Raw genomic sequence first — 20,893 nt, forward strand, 5'->3', positions numbered from 1 at the left:
TGCCACAAATTGCCATCGTGGGTGTGCCCTGAGTTTTGGGTGGGACCTCTGGCAGTTGTATATTTTTAATGTCTCCAGGCTGGGATATATTAAAAGGCTAATCCAGCTTACATTCAGGGACTAGACCCTTATCATACAAATGTCAAAAATAATGTGCAACAGAACATTTGAGGAAAAATGTAAAGGAACAAAATAGAACACATTAAAAACCTGGAAACTGGTTAGAAAGACATACAAAAAAAGAAAGAAAAAAAAAGAGTTCAAAGTCTGGGAAACCTAGCAGGCCTGTGTACAAAGATTTGTGATGCGGAGGTGAGCACAGCTGATACAAAGCATTATAGAAGTCATCATGGCAGAGTGTTATGTACGTTTCTGAAAACGGTGAGTTGTGGTAAAGTTAGGACAACGATGCATCATTATTTTGGAAATATATAAGGGTGCTGTAAAGAAAAATTCTATTGTTAACAAAAGTGCCCTGATAGAACCCCCAAATGTGGGGAAACATTAGCACATACATACATCTGGGGAAGTTGGCAAGCTGGAGGAACAACAACGAAGTACATCAACAATTTGGCATTGTATACCTAAGACTTATTTAATCCATACACTTTAGGAAAATAATTTAGGTGGTGCAGATGTCTGTGCACCCATTGTAATCCAGTAAACTGCTGCGAGCAAAGACATGCCATGTAAAGGTCACTATTGGAAGTGAATCCTGATTCAGTTATTAAAGGGGATAATTCCACTATGGCTATCGGAGAGGGAGCACACGAGATAGCTATGGCAAGGTGACATCTCGAGACAGCTGTGGAAGGGGAGATTCTGAAGCATTTAGGAAAGGGGAGCTTCTTAGGAAGTCATAATACGAGTATGGGGGGAGTAGCAAATGTTATCTTTGGAAATACAGCAATGGTAAAGACAAGAGGATGTTCAAGGGCCAATATGCTGATTAGGAGCACACATACTGTATCCAGCAATGCTGCAAATGCATTCATCTAGGAGGGAATTATGTGTTATGGTTATGCTCAGTAAAATACACACTGGTACAAAAGATCTATTTTTATTAGTTAGTATTCAAACTATGTGTAAGCAGTCATATAAATATGTATCCCTCTGTGTCAAACCCATTTTCTGGATCAATGAGGTATCTCTCTTTGGGTGAAGAGCTCAGGAGACCATGTCACTGTCTCTCAAACATCTCTTTTAAGATCTTCATGCTCTCAGAGTACCGCAACTGGTTCTTATGAGAAGCTTCTTTCCACCTGAAAAAAGAAACCAGAAATAACTAGACATCCTGCCTTGACTGCCATTATTTCAGGAGAACATAGTGACTTTGCCCTTTCCACAATAAACAGAGGAAAAGAAAAATAAAAAGTCTCTCAGACCATACCAAGAATGAGCCACAGAATAGGAACCCCAAAACTAAGATTCCAAGTGTTACCTGTAACAAAATGTCCTAATGATTGGATTGACATTTTTCTAACATTGGGAAGTCTCCTCTGCCACAGAGGAGTGTGCAGCAACACGTCTGAAAATGCATTCAAGAGATTATTTTTAAAAAGAAAACATTCATAAACCAATGCTGTAGATCGATCTATAGTTTGTGGAAAGGAAGCTACTGACATTGGATTTATAATTTTGGACAGGAAAGACTCCCAACAATGCTTACAGTCTTTTTAACATTCAAGTAAATACAACAACCATCTCCAAAATGTTTCTTTCTGCTAGAGCGCTGTGTACAGGATATCATTTAAGGAATCAATAAACCAATTTGCAAAAGCTGATGCATAAAGTTCCATCAAAATATTAAAGAATCAACACATTCGGTATCATTCTGAGGTTGGCGGTAACCTGCTGGTGCAACCAGCGAGTTGCTGCAGACCTGGAAACACTGAATCCGCCGGTGCCACCGTGACATTACAAATCCTGGTGGCGCGGGAAGTCAGGCGGGTCGGTAACGCCCCATTCCTGTGTAGTCCCATAGGACTCCATAGAAGTGGAGAGAGGGAAGCACTGGCACTGTTGCCAACGGTGCCGGTGCTTCAGTGAAAAGTCTGCCTGCAGGGGCTGGCCCCTGCAGGCAGACTTTTCACTGAAGCACAGGCAACGACCCCTGCAGGCAAGACTCATAGTGTGGCGGTCCGGAAAACAAGGGTGCGAGTAAGCTTACCTTCACCCTTGTTTCTGGACCGCCACACTCCGGATGAGGCCCATTATCTTCACAACTATCTATTTCTTCTGTAAGCAATAGTTCCTCTATAAGTGAATTAGATCGATAGACATTGTGACGAATTGTGGGATTCAGTCACTGCTCCCCAGGGGGGAGCCTTTCCTTGTGAGGATAGGGAGGTGGGGCAGCTATGAAATAAATCCCCTAGGGCTGGCAGCAAGCAGGACCTCACAGGGAGAGATTCCCCTCTTGGGGATAAGGAGTCCCGTTGTGCAGAGTAACTCCCTAAAGCACTTTCTTTTGGAACAGCAGTAACATCAGGACTTCAGAGAAACCCATCCAACCAAGCCACTGTTTTGTTATTGTACCATCAGATCCAAGATCCAACCTGAAGAACTATATGGTAAAACGACTGCGAAGAAGAAGAGTGTTGAGCGAATAAAATCGATTACTCAAGGAGGAGCCCGATATCAAGGAGCTAAAGATCTATGGGAAAATGGAGAATAAGAACCGAATAAAGAGTGACTCATCATCCCTTGTAATATCAGAGAAGGAGAGACATTTAAGAAAGACACTGTAAACTAGATTCAAAGGCCAAGAACACTGAAGACAAGTCTACAAAGAAGGGAAGAAGGGGAACCAAAGTCTAGGAAAAGAACCCTGGAGGAACTGAAAAAATCAATCCAAGAAATAGCCAAAAAGTATATACAAATTATCTGCTCGGACTGAGGAAGCCTATACAGTACAAGGGTTATATATGTGTGTTTATAGTATGTCTTGTTGTTTTGTGATGTGTGTATGTGTTGTTCCTGTTTTTTCGCTAATCCCACATATGGAAAATTGTATATATAAGTTTCATGATAAAGTTGTTGGAGATATGTTTACTTTCAAGTATGGTTAATCTTGTCAAGATTATCAGGATATCTCATGTATCTCAAAATGTATGTATCCTTGTGGTGGTTATTTGATTGTTCTTAATGAACAATCTAAATAAAGTGTTTAAAAAATAAAAACAATGAAAGACAAAAACGTGTCTGTCTCCTCCTTCTGACTTCCCACAACATTCACATGAATGTAAAAGGATTTATTCATATTTTTTAATCAAATATCCTTGTTCTAAGTATTTTTAATCATGTCGCATCTTTTTAAACTGCAAAATTGGATTATTGATTGTTTAAATGATTACCTGCACAAGTGCTCGGGCGCACAGATACATCATTTCTACTACGTTGAAATGCACTCTGTAGTGAGCCTTATGCACTGGAGCATCTAGTTGCACATATTATAAAGACAACACCTATGCTATTTTGGGGTTTATTGGTGCAGAAGCCACTTGGCACTGCAAGTTATATATTAACACATCTCCAAAATGTCATCACAGTGAATGGATTGCCAGTAAGTGAGAATAGACTGAGAACGTTGATTGGAGTTAAGCACATTTACACTCTCAACATTGGGTCCGTCTCCAATTTCAAAGCATTTTGAGAATGTCAGAGAAACATTGGGAGAGAGGACTTGGAGGAAATTTGAGAATAAACATAAAACAACAACCTTTGTGCAGCGTTTCATGTTGTGGCCTGACAGATTTCTGACAGTGGGATATTTCTCTTAAGTGCTTCTTATGCAGCCTTACTCCCATTGGATTAATCCCTGGACAAACCCACTAAAGAAGGATTTGCCTTTTTAATGTATCTTTATTTTTCAACTTCTCATGTCCCTCAAGTGTAAACGCAACATAACAATTGAGGAGAGGTAAAAATGAGTCTTTCCTTTTATGTTTCATCTTTAGCAAGGATAATAATCAGAGACATTATTATGAGGCCTCATCCATTAGGGCTGCTGGCACTATGAAAAGTGCTGGCTTTGCTAGGAAGGCCTTGGCACCGATATGGGTTACAGGGCGGACATTGGCCGTATTGTGTGAGATTGCTACTAATGAATGGAAAATCCCACGATGGCAAGAATTCAAGAAGGCAGTAGATAGCCCTCAAGATTACTTCTGAGAAGTGACGTTTCTAGAAGGATAGCATCACGGGACCAAAGGAAGTTGTAGGTGCACAGGATAGCAACAATGGACAAGCACGAGTTTGCATCCTGAAGCGAGAGACTGCATATTCCTAGGGCTAGAATCCTTTTCAAGGCCAGGTGAAGTCAATGTGATAAAATGTTATTTAGTCAGCTCTAATGAAGTATAAACATGTGTGATGTGGGTCATTGGGTTGTTGCTGCTCTTAATTCAGGAGGGGCATGCTACATATTATTGCACTATAATATAATAAACTGATTATTTTCACTGATACTCTTCCAAATGTATTGCTAGGGCTCGGTTTTCCCACTACACAAAAGTTCAATTGGACACTGCTTAATAAAGTAGGCTATAGCCCCATTTAAGCACATTCTTCACTGGTTTACCTCTCTAAAGTAATGATACTTCTGCAACATAACAATTAACTCTTTCCTTTATTTCCATTAAACCTTGCAATGATGAAGCACATCACCAAGGTTACACTCTTCCCAACCTCCCTATCCATTCCACACCCTGCCCTAGAATGAGAGCTTTACAGATTTCAAAAACCCATCTACACTTCAACTTCCAAAGCTCCAACAATACACGTCACCACTGAACGCTTAGCCACAAGACAACAAGGTTCTCCATTTTCAAAACTCCCCACTGAACCCAAAACATCTGTTCTACACAGTATGATCTCTCTGCTTACCCGCTAGTTCAGACGCATTACATTTTGAACAAAATGGAACCCATTTCCTCTACATAACCAAGCATCGCTCATTGATCCAGTGAGCAAGTCTTTGAATGTAATACAACTCCCAAACATTTGCCAGATTCTCTTTATGAGGACAGTTTAGGAATCTTCCAGACCCTTGCAAAGCATGCCCTAGCAGCCACTAACATGTGGCGGACCATGTGCATCAGGCACCAAGCCCAACCGTTTCTTTGGATTAGCACCCAGAGTATATCAAGAGCAGGTCTAACTTCTGCAATATCCCTTCAAGCTCTCTGACACACAACACCACCTCTGATCAATAACGTTGGGCTTCTTTACATTCCAAACAAAAATGCTTATTCCCTGGAATTCCTTCTACAATGGGGACTCATTCCTGAGGATATTTTGGCCAAACTCGCGGGTGAGTTTGGTGCCATACATTTTAATAGATTTGACATACAGTTTAAGCACATTTTCACACAACTGAGTTTCGGAGTCCGAAATTGAAAAAAAACAGGTCCATTTCCCCAACTTTCCTTAGCTATGATTATGCACAACACTCTACCCGTAATGGCAGTGGCATATATTGCTGAGATTAAAACCGTGTTACTCACATGTTGGTCCAACACTATTTCAAAATCGGTCAGTTGTTAGGATGCCTTGGCCTTCCATTTCTCTTGCGACAGAACTTCTTGTAAATGTAAATAGGCAAATTCCCGCAATTAACCCCTCTAGCTACACAGGAGCGACAGAACGACTCTAGGTAAGTATTACCTCGAGTCTCAAGGTACCTCAGCAACGAAGATGATGCAGGCGGAGGCCCTCACGATGCAGCAGCTGCAGGACCCGATCGATGGATTCTTGGTCTTCAGACGAAAGAAGGGACACTGGTCAGGATTTCTCTGCAGCAGTTGAGTGGAAAGGCTCTAAACAAACGATTCTTCTTAGCTTCTCGCGGCTCTGTGGATTTGGCGACCTTTTAAGGACACCAGATGTAGAACAGTTATCGTCTGATCGATTCGCCTTGCTTTCTTGTTCCAGCACTCTGGTGTGGGGACATCAAGGAGTGGAATGATGCTTCTGGAGGTCCAGCAGGAGTCCACCGAAGTTTCAGCAATATTTGTTCTTCGGAAGATGATGCACTGCACTCAGCATCGAGGTCCCTGGGTATTGGTGGTTTGCAGCCCAAGAATGTCACAGCTCGTCGTGGGATGGCTCGAAATGCGGTTGTCTTAAGACGGATTGGTCCCACCAGTCCAGGGTAAGGAGACGTCCTCTTTGGGTCTCTTCTGTCACATGCAAGAAAGGGTTAGCACAGCAGCGGTCACTCAGCAGGCATCTCCGGTCGCTGGAAATAGCTACAGGCCTCTTCTTCTTCCTCGTCGGATTCAGCTACAGTGGTCGACTTGAGTTCAGCTTCAAGATACAAGACATTTATCCAGGAACTCAGCCAATCAGCGCTCGTGCTACATACACACTTTGGGGGTGGCTGTTCTTTTAGGACAGCCAGCCTCCCAGTTGAAAGTGGTTCCAGGCAGGTATGCCAGAAGACAAAAGACTGCAGAGTTTCGGACTCCTCCCTCATTTTCTGTCTTCACAGAGCTTCCCGAAGGGATGCCCACAGAAGACAAAAGTCAAACCAGGACTTCCCCCATCCAGCACAGCAGAAGAATGACCAAGAAAGAACAAGCACAAAAGAAATGGCAAAAAAAAAGAATACAGCCACCATTGTGGCTCAATTGTGACCCTTCTGTGCATTACCAGGGCTGTGAGTACAGCCTGTGGGTAAAAATAACACAAAAGTCGGTAGAACATGCCCCATGCCACCAGCTATTTAGGTATACTTGTTACTGTAACAGAAATGTCAACGGCGCAGTGAGAAAGGGGATACTATGTAACCCCCTAGCACTCCAGATAAGGTGGGTGCTGATCTCACACTATTAAAAGGTAAGAGGGATAAAAATGTGTCCCTCTATCGTTGGGAACAGTAGTTCATCCAAGGAATATAAAATAAAATACAAAGGGAAGTTGTAAGGAACTCATGGCGGCATCAGTAAAGACAGACACAAGTGATCACAGTTCAAGGGCGTTTAGGTAGGTTGGAAAAAAGCCTGATCTAAACCTAAATCTAAGATGGGAGCAAACTATGACCATCAAATAATAATAAGGCAGTCCTAGTGGCGTCTTGTCAAATAAAAGGGCCTATAAAAACGATTGCCAATCATTAACTAAATACAAAAAGAGTGTGGGGTAGGGTTTAAAAACAAAATGAGCCTCATTACAAGTTTGGCGGTAGCTTCTGTTGCGTGTTTCTGTTTTCCTGCGTGTGTTGGGGACTTTGCTTATTCCTCGCGTGCTTATGATGTCCGTCCGCTCGGGCAGTATCCGGATCTTGTGTCGGCTGTATGGCGCCTACTCCACTATGCCATACCGGGGTTCGGATTGGTCTGAGGAACAATGCGCGCGCGCGCCGCCATCTTGGCTGCTGGTCCGGCTCGCTGAGGCATTTCTGGTGGCAGGCCCGTTCTGTGTCCCGTCTCTGCTGGTTTCTTCCAAAAAAACGGAACTTTTGCTCTGATAGTTCCCCTTCAAGGTTTGGTGTATAGCTGGGTCTCGAGGTTGTCAGGATCCGCCTATTTGACAAGGATTATGCCAGATTAAGCAGGAGCGAAGTGCGTCCATACACCATGGCTGCTAGCCACGCTCCCACTTGTGGGACAGGGTTCACAAGAAAGAAAGAAGTGTTCACAAATAACAAGTCAGGATGTGGTAGCCGGGGGTCTCCCTTTCCCATATTTTGAGCCCGGGATAAGGCAGGACTCCTGAGCACAGCACACGCTTGAGCTTTCACAGCACAAGACTACAGTTCCGTTCTCCGGTTTCTGGACCTTCGGTGGGTACGTCTCTTTTGTACAAAAAGACTCTTTCCTCCGAGGACCTCATGTGTTCAAAATAATAAACCAAAGTTCCTTTCCGATTGCACTTGGGTGATGATTCTTCACCTCTGGGTCGCCCTCTTCTGGGCTCAGACCCTCTTGAATATCAGCCTCCCTCTGTCAGGTTCACTCTGGCTTGTATTCAAAAGATTTATCTATTGCATTCACGTGTCGTGGGTGATGGCTTTTCACCCCTGGATCTCCCTCTTCCGGGCTTAGACCCTTCTCGGATATTTGCCTGCCTCCGTCGGGTTCACTGTGGCTTTTCTCAAATCAATGCCACCTGTGGCATTCACAAATCGTAATGACTTTTTAAACAGTCCACTGTGCACATCCCTCTGTCGGGTTCACTCTTGTCAACACAATGTTCTTTCTCCTTTCTCACTATGCGGGATTCGCTTCCCTAGGTTTTCCAATGGTTTGTCGGTCAAAGACTTTCGACTGTACTAGGGATTTTGCTAGACCACTGTAATTACCACTTTGACCTTTTCCTTGCGGCTCTCCTATGGCCTTCTGGTTTCGGTAGTTTCAACAGTAGAAGGAATTAACCAGAGTCTCCCGAGTGAGCACCCACGTGGTGCCGGACCCCTCTGAAGCTGGTTTTCCTCTGAAGAGCTAACCGTTCTTTAATTTCCCTTTAACTTTGCCATTTGCAACTTTCGTTCAGCACAGTTCGACATTTTATCGGTTCTCCCCTCGACTCACCGTCTGTGATGAACCGCTTGGCTTTTCTTGTCTCTCGAGTCAAGGACGGTACCACAGTGGCAAGCGTCTCCCTCTCATCAGTGTAGAAGGGCTCTGTGTACCGTTGACATCGGCAACACACACTGGCAATTGTTAGCGGTTTTACGATTCCTTTCACTGAGGCTTTGCGGGTCTGGGTCGGAAAGGGCAAGGTTGCTTCTCTCCTCGTCGCCCCCTCGGTTCTTGCCGCCTTTCTCCTCCTCTTGAACTGCTGTACCGGGCTTGCCATCTCGTCGTGCGGTCTGCCTTGCTCGTAGTGTGCTCCACCTTTCTTCCCTACGGGGAAGGTGGAAAGGGCCGTGAGTTGTGTGCGATTCTGGTCAATTGCCTGACTTTGCCTGACCCTTGTGTTGGGACATGTGTCAGGTAAATGGCTATGGTGTTAGTCAGTTGTCTTTCGTAATGTGCTAAAGTGTTTGCGTCGGAAAAGGGGTGGGGTGGAGTTTTTGAGTATCCGATGTGGTAGGATGGGGAAAAGGTGTTAGAAGAAGGGGATACCGCGTCTCACCCATCAGTGTCCCACTTCCAATCCCAGAGGACCCCCGCATCCAGGGGATCCTCCCTCACTGGTCCACCCCCAGGAACTGGATCCAATAGCAATGGCCATGTCCTAGCCACCTGGATGGCAGATCCCTGGGCATTAGTCAGGGAGACACCGTCAAGTTTCTCACAAGGTCCAATGGGCTCCCAGCCACACTGCACAGAGTGCTGTGTGTAGCAAAAGCTGCCTATACAAGTTGGAGGAAAACATGACTCCAAACATAAAGTATGGAGAGACATACAAATGGCTCCCATAGCCAGAGTAAAAGAAAGGGTGAGTGGGGGGGAAAAGTTCTCACTCACCCAGGAACATAGGAAAGAAATCCACAAGTCCAGGACAAAGTGCTGGGGGTCTCATAAGTGAGGGAGATTTGGCATACATTGAAAAATCTAACTTAACAAAGGACAAGCTGTAAGGACATTTGAATGACGTGAGTTTCTCAAATTTTCGTCAATGGTTTGGTGTACTGAGTGAGACTTAATAGATTTAGTTATGACCTTTCTGGATAACCAAAGTCAATCTTCCACAGTGACAGGTGACAACATCCTAGTTTCTACACCCACCCAATGCCTAGTTTAAGAATTCCTCGGGTGATCCAGGATAATCCTTCACTGGCATGCTAAATAGTATGCATATATATCTCAGAAAACCCCACTCTCCCAGAGAACAGTCTGATCAGCACCGTATAAGCTATTCTTGCCCACTTAGAATCGCACAAAAACCTTACTAAAAGTTACCTTTATTTCTGTAAAGAATTTTGTAAGAATCGTCACTGGCAACATTGTGAACACAAATATTCTTGGGAGTATATACATTTGTTCCTATCGGCTGCAGGCCTGTATTCATTCTTGGCTGTCTTCTCATATGCGCACATCCACTAGATTTAGTTTGAGCAGAGAGATGCACTGAACAACAAGATCGGTACAATGTCTTTTTGTCTTAACTAAGGCTTAATCGGGCCATAAACTACAATGAAATACCATGAGCGACATACTGCTTATAGATCACTTGAAGTCATAAGGATATAGCTTGACAGAAACATCCATTAATTTCTAGTGACCGCCATTATTCTATGGACTGACCGGCTGATACAAAATTAAAGCAAGTCCTCCCATCATATCCCACTTGAGCAGGTCCTATAGTTTCATAACTGCCATGCCATTTCCTGTTCTTCTGCTACGAAGCTGATGGTAGATTTCTTTCTACACAGCTAGTCATTTAATTTACGCTCCATGTTCAAACCCGAAGAGGGATGAGAATCTAGGTTTGTCAATACATACATGAATAAGTGCTGCCTATACAGCCTTGTATTTCTTATTCAGCTAGAGAGGGACGGATATGCCCAACCACGACCAACTGATTTATTATAATTGTAGAGTGTGCCAACACCCTCAATGTGTCTCTGGGCAATTCTGACCAAGAGAAACTAGCCGCTTATTCCAAAGTTTGGGGCGGATAAAGCTGACTCCAAAAGATAGCTGCCTCTTTAAGAAACGTTAAAGTTATGGGACTCATGTATGCACGTCCATTCCTCCACACCCCAGTCACCCCTACGTCATCAACTGCCCACGACCAGTTCCCTTCAGTTTTTTCTGTTTTTGCCTAGAAGCGGTTGTGAGTAGGTATATGCGTTTACTGGGGATGGCTGGGTGGGTGTTGTGAAGGAGGGATAGCAAGGACTAAGAGAACCTGAATCACCATGAAGGCAATTTTATATTTTTCTATCATCCTGCTCTCCCTCCTTCCCAACTGGTTGGGACCAGACTAAAAAGCCTTAATGATAGCAAGGGAGGAGGAGACAGTATATACGAGATTCAAGCAAATAAATTGGAAAGCACCCCTTGGCCAAAAGTAGCATCTTTCCTGGAAGATGCATCTAGAGCGTAGCGCTTGCAAAATGCAAGAGGAGTAGGCCAAGTAGCAACCCTACACATTTTTGCAATGGGGACGTGTCTAATAAAGGCTACTGATGCTGCCTTGGCTCTTGTGGAATGAGCCCGATTTCCCTGAGGAGCCAAAACCCCCCCGACATCGGAAGTCCTTGAAATACACAGGACAACCCCACCTGGCAATTGAAGCTTTTGCAGCTGTATTACCAGGTGAAAGACTACCATACATGACAAAGAGTTGGTCTGTTTTTGTGAACGGTTTGGTCCTTTCTAAATACAATTTTAGAGTTCTTGACACGTCCAGATTATGTAAGGCCTCCTTGGCCGGTGAAGAATGTGGTCTGGAATGGAGAATTGGAAGAAAAATGTCTTGGTTCAGATAAAATTCCGATACCACTTTCGGTAAGAAGGAGGGCACCGTACGAAGGACTACCTTATCCCTATGAAAAAAAACAGAAAAGGTTCCTTTGATGACAGAACCCGAAGCTCTCCTACTCTCCTAGCTGATGTAATGGTGCTTTAGTCTCTCTATTTTCTTATGGCAATGGCGGCAGAGTCTTTGGTCCCTAAGGACGTTCTTTCGCCGACCTAAAACTTCTTGTGTTAGCACTAGATTTAGGGCCTCATCACGAGTCTGGTGGTAACCCTTAAATGCGGTGGTAGCGCTATTACCGCCGCATTTAAGGGTCTGCCAGATCATGACCTTGGCAGATTTCCCCCCAGCTGTCAGCTGGGGGGAGATCTGCGGAAAAATTGCAGATTTTCGGCGCTATTACCGCCGGCGGGCCCAATGGGGAATGGGCACTAACAGTTCCGCCAAACCCGTGATCTGGCGCTAATAGCGCCGGGGGGTTTGGCGGTAGGGCTAATAGCGCCGGCGGTAATAGCGCCTGCATTACCGCCCAACTCGTGATGAAGCCCTAAATCTTAAAATTTGGGCCCTAAAGTGCCTTGATGGATGCTTTTTCAAGTATGAAGAGACAGAATTGAAATTTTTAACTACCCAGACTACCCACACATGTCTGGATAGTTTTATCTTGATCAATTCGGGCGTGGCTCCCAGTTCTTCATAAGATGTTCCTATTGTTTGTAGTGTTTTTAAGCACTCGGAACCCAGTCTACTAAGACCTTACATGAACCTTTATTCCATAAGGCATTTAAACATTCAATCTGATGCAGCTGGTGGGGCCAGCATACTTGCAAACATCTGCAGCTTAGATTGCTTGCTACTTTTTTTTTTATCAATAAAGCGATATCCTCCAGATCCCACTTAAGGGCCCCCCTTCCACTTGGCCTGCGACCATACAGGAGGTCTATTATGCCCCAATTTCATATATAGATCTGTGAAGTGCTTAACCCAAGTTTCCTCCAGAATTGAATGGGACTGCAAGAAACAATCTCTACCTCGAGGCTTAATTAATTGCCAGAATCTGCCTGAGTTATTCCCTGACATACAAGCCAGCATCCTTTCGGCATCAATATACAACACAAATTGCCTCCCCTTCGTCCAGTTTCTATAGTCTTGTCTTACCCTACGGACCTCCTCTTTATAACCAACTGGGGAAACCTTCTTTAACCTCCTCACCTCCCGGCGCATTTGTTTCTTTCGGGCCTGGGTCTCTGGATCAAAACCATGAGTGCCATCCATTTTATGTGCCCATTTCTTCAAATTCTTATCTGTAGATAGGCTACCCAAAGCCTCCTATATTGTAGAAGAGAAACCTTCAGGAGAACATTAGAAGGCCAACCTCTGTGGACAGGCCGGTAATCTCCTCATCAAAGGCCCTTGCGAGTTTTGGTGCCCATCTAACCTCGCCATTTCTCGTATTTATTTCTAATGCGAGGAGCATATTGTTCTCCCTTTTCAGGGGCAGAGTAATGTTATACACCAATAGAGAATGGTCACTCAAATCCAAGGGTTTTACTGCCAGGGATCCCCCTCCCTCAATGCCAAAATCAAAAGAGACAAACGCATAATCTAGTGTTGTTTTCCACGGCCCATTCTGCCATGAAAAATTAGGGGGGATATCATCCTGAACATTTCCATTCACAATTGACAAATCCCATGCTTTCAATTCTTGGTTAACTCTATTTCCCCTATATCGTGACCCCTTTGCATCACACCTTCTATTCGGTACCAAATACCAATGATCGTCCAGGCATTCCGCATTGACATCACCTAAGACTATCAAAGAGGCGCCTTCTTCAGGAAATTCCCCCAGTAATGTGAAGGAGAGTGCCGTCAGTGCCTTCTCTATTTGTTCTTTAACTGGGTTTAAATAAACATTTACCAAGAGGCATTTACTATATAGACCATCCACCACCTCCTGCCCGACCAGAAACGCCACCTACATATCAGACCTGTCCAATTCAGTTACAGGTGAAAGGATTGAATCAAAAGGATCGAAATGCAATAGTTTTGAGTCAAAAGGACTGGAAAAAAGGTCATTTTTTTTGGGCCCCCCGAATCCCCTGTTTTTGGTATAAAAACCACTTTTTTTTCCTAAGCGGAAACCAAAAAAAATAAATCTATTTTAAAAAAGGTATTCAAACTTTTTTTTCCGGTCCTTTTGACTCTCAACTATTGCATTAGATTCTTTTGTTTTCGATCCTTTGACCGGACACCGTCCAATTCAATTCTTTGGATGGACACCACATGGGAACGTTTAATGGCTGTCAGAAGACCACAATAAGGCTTTCCTTTGTCACCCCGCGAGGACTTAATATATAATACTTCAAACCCCTCAATAATTGGTAGTTCCTAGAGCAGTGTTTCTTGCAAACACACTATATCAAAGGACACAAAAAGATCTTGGTTATTTAAAATGTTCTTGAAACCTCATAGTTCCAAGAAACCAGTGTCCAGTTAGACCATCATGTATAGTGTGTTTGCCTTCGTTCTTCCACCAATCTATTACTACCACCTTGGGCCGAAGCTCCATTGGCCATCCTGTATATGGTGTCCTGCGTGTATCCCCTTGAACTATATATATCCGACTGTTGCACATTAGATGAACCTTGCAGCATCTTGCCCTTGCCAAGGGTAAATTGGAGCCAGTCCTGAAATTATTGAGGGCCCTGCATCAATAACTTCAAAACCCTGAGCTAAAAAATGCTCTTTGTCTGCCATAATGACCTCTTTGGTAATATACAACCTCAAATGGAGTTTTACTGTGGCCAAAGAATCCTTATATACAAACTCCACAGTCATAATATCACCTGGGGTTAAAAGTCTTAGATTTGGGATTTCGTGCATCAGGGAAAGAGTGTAATGCCTATTAAGAGTATCTCTATTGGGGCTCTCAAAAAGTCGGCTTAAATAAATACACAACTGCTCATTTACCGGCATATCTTTTTTTGGTAACAATTTATGTTGTTGAGGTTCCCTAGCATTCAATCTCACCCCAGTGGGAGCCTGTCCACAATAAGAGATAGTATCAAATCTCAAATGCTGACTCTTTGGTAGACCAGAGAATGCTTCTTCCAATGTTTTTAAAGGAGGTACCAGCATGTCCAGCTGGGTCTTTCCAGAGGCATGAACCTCCACTGGATCCTTCACTACAACTGGTTTCGAGAATATTGCATAACATTTTTCCTGTGAGGCTTGCCCTCTTGGCCCCGAAATCGTTGGGCCCTTACATATTGATTTTGAAATTATCGGCCCCACCACAGATAGCACTCCTGCCTCCCTCAATAAGCAACATTCCCCTATCCCTTGACCAGAAGGATTTTCTGTATTTATAAACCCTACAAAGTCTTCCCTTCCCACTGGAGCCTGGACTTGCTCATCTACTTGGTAAACCAAAATGTTACTCAAATCAAAAGAAGGGCGGTCCTCATCCTGGTCCTTTACCAGGGGTACTACCCCCCGCCAGGGGAGGCTTGCACCTCAGGTAAATTTGTAATGACCTTACATTTGTTAGATCTGAAGAAGTATCTTTTTTTTGTTCCAAAATACTCCTGTCAACTTGCATTTGCTTGTCCACCTCTATTCTTAACATTCTCAAGAATTTTCTTGAGCCCCTATTATTTAATTTAGGGGGTAATTTACAATTTTTTTGTTTTTTCCCTAGGGGATACACTTTATTCCTTCTTGTAGGGCCACAGTGATCACTATTATCCTGCTGGTTCCGCTTGGGACTACTACTTTACTACTTGTTATAATGTCCCCCCCGTTCCCGTGTCATAAATAGCAACCACACTGATGGTAAAGGGCCCACGGCCACCTCTACATTTAGAATGGGTGCTCGTGGGCCTGAGGTAAAAAAACCTCCCCTACTTGCATATCTCCCCCCTCGCTCACCAGGGATGGCCTCGCTGGGCATGTTGTCCCTTTTAGTAGGTAAAGTATTATAAATGGATACTGCCATTATGTAACCCTGCAAAATATGAACCTTACTCAACAGTTCCTTGACTGATTGTCTTAAGTCCCGAATTTCAAAGTTAAGCGTTTCATAACCTCTGTCCATTGAATCTAAAATTCGAGCCAGGATAGGAAAGGACAACTCATCCACAGCTGATGCTTGGGCCTCTTGTCCACCCACCTTGGTCCCATCACCTAACATAAGCTCCCTGGGTACTTATTCCAAAGCCACAACACCCTTGACACTCCAGTCATAGCCATGTAGATCAGATCTAGTAGGAGACTGTACCAGTGAGGCACGCTCGTGTGATGAGACTTTCCCCAACTGCTGGTGAAGCATTATTTCAGTAAGGCCTACCTCCTGGGCAGGTGATTCAGGAATGATCCATTCATTGGTTTTAAAATCTGGCGATAGGCGTACTCGTTTGGCCAACTCATGAGAAATTGTCGGGGCTAAGAACGAAACATCTGAAACTAAATCACCCTCCTGGAGCATACCCCCGGAAACCATTGAGTTAAGATTTCCCTCAATGTTTGTCAAAACCTGATTTATATTGCCCTGGACCCCTGTCACCGTCTCCTCTTTGTTTTCTAACCCAGGGGACGCGTGATCCAGGACCTCCTTGTCTGACAGGGAGTTCCGGGCGCTAACCATGGGGGTACCCGATAACATTCTCCCTGCTACAGACAGTAGGGATGTACCCAGGGTGGGTAGCAAGCTTCTCGATTGTGCCAGTGTCCCACCCCTTCCTCCACACCAAGGGCTCACTACACCTTCATGTCCCTGTTGAGGCTGAGCCACTTCCGGGAGGCAGCCCTTGCTTCTTAGCGCAACTCCCATTATAGCAAGACCACACCCATTATTGTTGAATGCAGAGCAGAACAAGGGCCCCAAAAAATTAATATTAATGGTAATAAAGGAGGTGTTTTAAGTACCAGCCACACTAGTGGCCTTGGGTAGCAGTGCCCACTAAACAAATATACAGGCCTAATTCAGCAAATCCTCCAATCTTGAATCACGGCCCAATTACTCCTAAAGTGTACTTTACTGCTCACTATCCCAGTACGCGACTAGGAAAAACTAAATAGAACACAGATTCCTACAATATCCTTGAACCTTCAGAAGGATAAACAAACCCTAAGCAATGCTGTATAATCCACTGGGCCACCTAATCCTTTACTAAAATAACTGATAACTCTAAAATTTAAGAATTTAAAAGTCTAATAATATGCCGGTGCAGTGGTAAAATCAAACTTGATACCCCACAAAGGGTAACCCCAGGCCCTTTAGATTGAGGAGCTGGCATATGTGATCTATACTGTGTGAGTGTTTATAAGGTTAACAAAGTCCCCGCGGACCTTGCTGCCTCTCGAGTTACTACTCTAGAAGAAAGGTCCTCCAAGGGGCCGACAACAAAACCAGCAATCCATTGAAATTAGCACTTTACAACTCTGCTGATTGTCGTCGGTGTAGAACAGCAAGCAATAGTCACGTAAGGAGAGGATGGCCTATTACAGGTGCCTAGACACTCGCGGGGAGCTATAAGGCCATAGCCCAGAGTCACTCCCCACCACCAGGCACCAAATCCCCTAGTCCACGCTACGAGCACACATGTTATAGAGCGGACCAGGGACCAAAACAACCTTCACGCCAATAAGGGTCCGGGTAAGATATTCGATAGTCATTGGTCAATCCAGCTTAAAGTCTCCATGTCCTTTTGTGACTATTTAATGCACAACAATCTTACTTCAGCAGATGTAGTAGCCGACAGAGGCGACGCGAGCAGCAGACACCAGACAGACTGCTTTGAAAACCGCTGTTACGATTTTATTGGTCCTCCTCTTAGTTTCCGCCTCCAGAAATGAAGAAAATAAAAACAGGAGTACAGATCCCTAGTCCTTGTTGCTGCTTCACACGCCGTAGTAAAGATTGCAATAGTAAGCAGTTTCGAAAGCACAACGCTGGTTAGCACGGCAGGGGAGAACCTTCCACCAGCCACACTGCTTTGCACACCATGCCATGCTCGTGTTGCGATTTTATTGGTACTGCTCTTTGTTTCCGTCTCCAGAAATGAAGAAAATAAAAACAGGACTACAGATCCCTAGTCCTTGTTGCTGCTTCACACGCCGTAGTAAAGATTGCAATAGTAAGCCGTTTCAAAAGCACAATGCTGGTTAGCACGACAGGGGAGAACCTTCCACCCGCTCCACCAGACACACTGCTTCGCACAAAGGGAGGAGCCAGCCGAACAGCGTGTTTCTTTGAAAAAAGACTGACCCTGAGGGAGTTATGAGTAGAGGAGCAAAGTGCTCGAGAGGGAAGGTATTTACGGAAGGGATAGTTTAAGGTATTTTGGACCAAGGCCCCAGAAAGCTTGTGGACAATGCAGAGGATTTTAAATGTAATCCTTGCATCCACTGGAGCCAATGAAGGGATTTCAGAGCTGGAGAGATACAATCCAAGAGCTTGAGGCCAAGGGCAAGTCTTGCAGTCCTGTTCTGGATTAGTTGTAGAGGGCAGAGAGTGGAGGCAGGTAGATTTAGAAAGAGGCTGTTACAGTAGTCCAACCTAGAGAGAACCAGAGCTTGGGAGACAGTGAGCTTCTGCAGGAAGGAGAGGAAAGGCAGAGTGCCTCTAAGGAGGTGCAGTAAGAAGTTTGACTTTTTAGAGACGTCAGAGATGTGTGCACAGAAGGAAAGTGTGGAGTCAAATATGACCCTGAGATTCTTTGCCTTGCATGTAGGGGTAGGAGGAGAGCCAAGGGAGGCCGGCCATACAGTGAGGGGAAAGGATGGTGAAGGTGTACCAATGAGGAGGATCTCAGTCTTGTTGGCATTTACGCAAAGATCGTTAGCGGCACCCCAATTTTGAATAGCGATCAAAGGAGTCTGCCTTCACAGTACCATTTGCTATCAATGTCCGTAAAGGGCTTCAAAACTACACCGGAGGCCTTTGTGATGAAATGCAGAGAGATGAGTCTTCAGATCAATATGGCTAAGACCAAAACATGGGTCTTTAGACCAAGACTTAAAAGGTTGATTCCAGTGTCGCTGACTATAAATGGGTAATTAATAGAAAATTTACATAACTATGATTACCTCGATGTCAGACTCAATGATACTGGAGACTGGACCCCCAGCTATTAAAATCTAGTCTGACCATGGAGAAATATGGTGGAGGCATCATAAGGTTTTTCTAATCGCATGGCCAGGGTGTGGTTTCTCCTGCAATTAAGATGTTCTCGGCTCAAGCAGAACCAGCAGCCAGTTATGGGGCAGAAATATGGGGCTACTCAAAATGTTACAACGTGGGCCTAGCTGAGAGAACATGTCTCAAGAAGCTACTGGGACTCGCAATAAGTTGCCTCTCTGCTCTCATTTATTATGAATTGGGATTAACCCCAATCAAAAAGGAGGTCCAGTATCGGCCTTTGCTATGTTGGCTTAGATTATGGCTGACCCCCGAATTACAGATTTTCCAAGAGGGGTTATCTCATATTTTGAACTCGGAGGGTGGGAAGTACTTATCCTGGTTCCAACATGTAAAGAAACTTTTGGTTCGTATGGACATGGTTGACCTATGGTTATGCCCACAGAGAATAACTCGGAGTGATGTTGGTAAGGCCAAGGTGGCCTTGCGAAGGCTGCTCGAGATTAACTTGGCTAGCGACTGTTTAGAGGTGGCTGTTGGCAGACTTTATCTGAACTCCAAATTAACATCTGGGTTTGAAGCGTACTTCGATTATGTTGTTCCCCCATTGGCTCGTAAACTTTATTTAAGGTTTAGATTGTCGCACTTCAACATGGCTTACCACACATCAAAATGGTATCCTAGTGAGAATGACCTTTGCCCAGTTTGTGGCTTACCCAAGGAGATGGTGCTCCATTTCTTGTTCTTTTGCCAAGGTTATAGGGTGGGACGAGGCAAATACTTAAAAACAGTATGCAATAATTATGGTATCCGTAGTACAGGCCTGGCGCTGCAATTATTTAGGAACAGTGAAAATATGAGTGGGGTTTACTGTGTTGCAAGTTACCTAGATTTGGCATGGAGAGTAAGGGCAAAATCATAAAGAAAGGAAGAGGACTGTGAATGTGGTCATGAAGGCATATATGTTTCCAACAAAAATTCATGAACACTATATAACTGTACTTCACATTCTCTTCCGATGGTAAACTATGCTCTGGTGATAATTGGGAGTAGCCGGAAGGGTAGACCTGTCAAATTCTATACCAAGTTACATATTTCCTTGTGCTTTTATTTCTGTTGATTCTGGTCGTACTTATATTTCCTTGTGCTTTTATTTCTGTTGATTCTGGTTGTACTTATGTAATATATTAAATGAAAATGTGCCTCCTTGTTTTTTTTCTCAACATATCTTTTTAGTCAGTTTTCAACAACATGTGGTAAAAACAAACAAAGAAAAAAAAGTGAATAGCAAAAATTACAATGCAAGTAAAGTAAGATCAGGAAGGTCGGGGAATGGCAGTGTCGTGAATAACGAGTATAATCAATATTGGGGCATTTGTAAATTAGTAGTCTCTTATTATAGTGTTTATAGGGCTCTGGTTGCAGTGGAGTGTGCTGGGTCTGGGTTCCTCTCTGTTCTGGATTCTTAATTTTATTGGCTGTCTAACGGCATCCTGTTTGCTGGGTCTCCCTTTAGTCATGCTTCACCATCCAAGAGAGGCCGGTGGGCCGCCGAGCCACACCCGGAAATTGTTCTGCATAATCCAGGAAGGACGCGCAGATGCTGTAGAATCTGCTTGTGCTTCCATTGCAGAAGGCTGGGATTTTTTCTGCAATCACTGTATCCCAGCATTTTGTCCACCAAATGGGGATTGCTGAGCCTTTGGGGTGTTTCCACTGGCTATGGAGGTCTTTGCCGCTGTGATTAGCTGAATGCATAGGTCCGCCAGTCGATGGGAATTTCCCATCGCCCGTGCCCCCCAGCATCACTATCCCCGGGTCCCATGGGATTGTCAGTCCTGTAATTAGCCGAATCTGCTCGAGTACCTCTTTGCAGAATCGTGTCGACTTCGGACATGACCATACCGGTCAAATAGGCTACCTGTATCTGGGCAGCCTCACCAGTACTGTGCTGGGATTGCTGGGTTTCTCTTGTTAAGGATTTCTGGGGTCAAATACCATCTGTAGCAAACTTTAATCGCTCCCTCTTTTTAAAAAAACTGTCTTTATTGTTTTTTAATAAACAACAAATATAACGTACAAACACACATAACATAACTGGCATATTGGCATTTCCACGGATTTCCGCTATGGGTTCATTATCCTGGAGCTATCTAACGACCTTGCCATCTCTGTCTGTCACTGCTTATGTGGGCAGTTTCGGCATCCCCGTTTATACTGTCTTTTGCTTAGGGGCTTGTGCGCAGCCGCCTTCAATCCGTCATTATTCCTGTGCCTTCTCCTTCTTCCTCCCCCTCTTGTCCGAATATGTCCTGTAACAGGGAGTTCCATACAGTTATTTTCTGTGCTGTTTCTCTTTCACCCCTTTGCAAAGCT

The 20,893-nt window shown here is 44.2% G+C and overlaps 1 protein-coding gene across 2 annotated transcripts in view; it reads right to left on the bottom strand.

Annotated features, from left to right (window-relative positions):
* Positions 1-1,044: 1,044 nt before the first annotated feature.
* The window catches only part of LIN37 (lin-37 DREAM MuvB core complex component), a 470,461-nt gene continuing 450,612 nt past the window's right edge, over positions 1,045-20,893 (bottom strand). For both annotated transcript variants that reach the window (XM_069604871.1, XM_069604872.1), the window contains exon 10: positions 1,045-1,262. In XM_069604871.1, coding sequence (XP_069460972.1) covers positions 1,181-1,262 — 82 coding nt within the window. In that variant the 3' untranslated portion in view covers positions 1,045-1,180. The remainder of the gene's footprint in view (positions 1,263-20,893) is intronic.

Source organism: Ambystoma mexicanum, chromosome 1p, assembly GCF_040938575.1.
Source record: "Ambystoma mexicanum isolate Mex_15411 chromosome 1p, UKY_AmexF1_1, whole genome shotgun sequence".
Taxonomy (NCBI): domain Eukaryota; kingdom Metazoa; phylum Chordata; class Amphibia; order Caudata; family Ambystomatidae; genus Ambystoma; species Ambystoma mexicanum.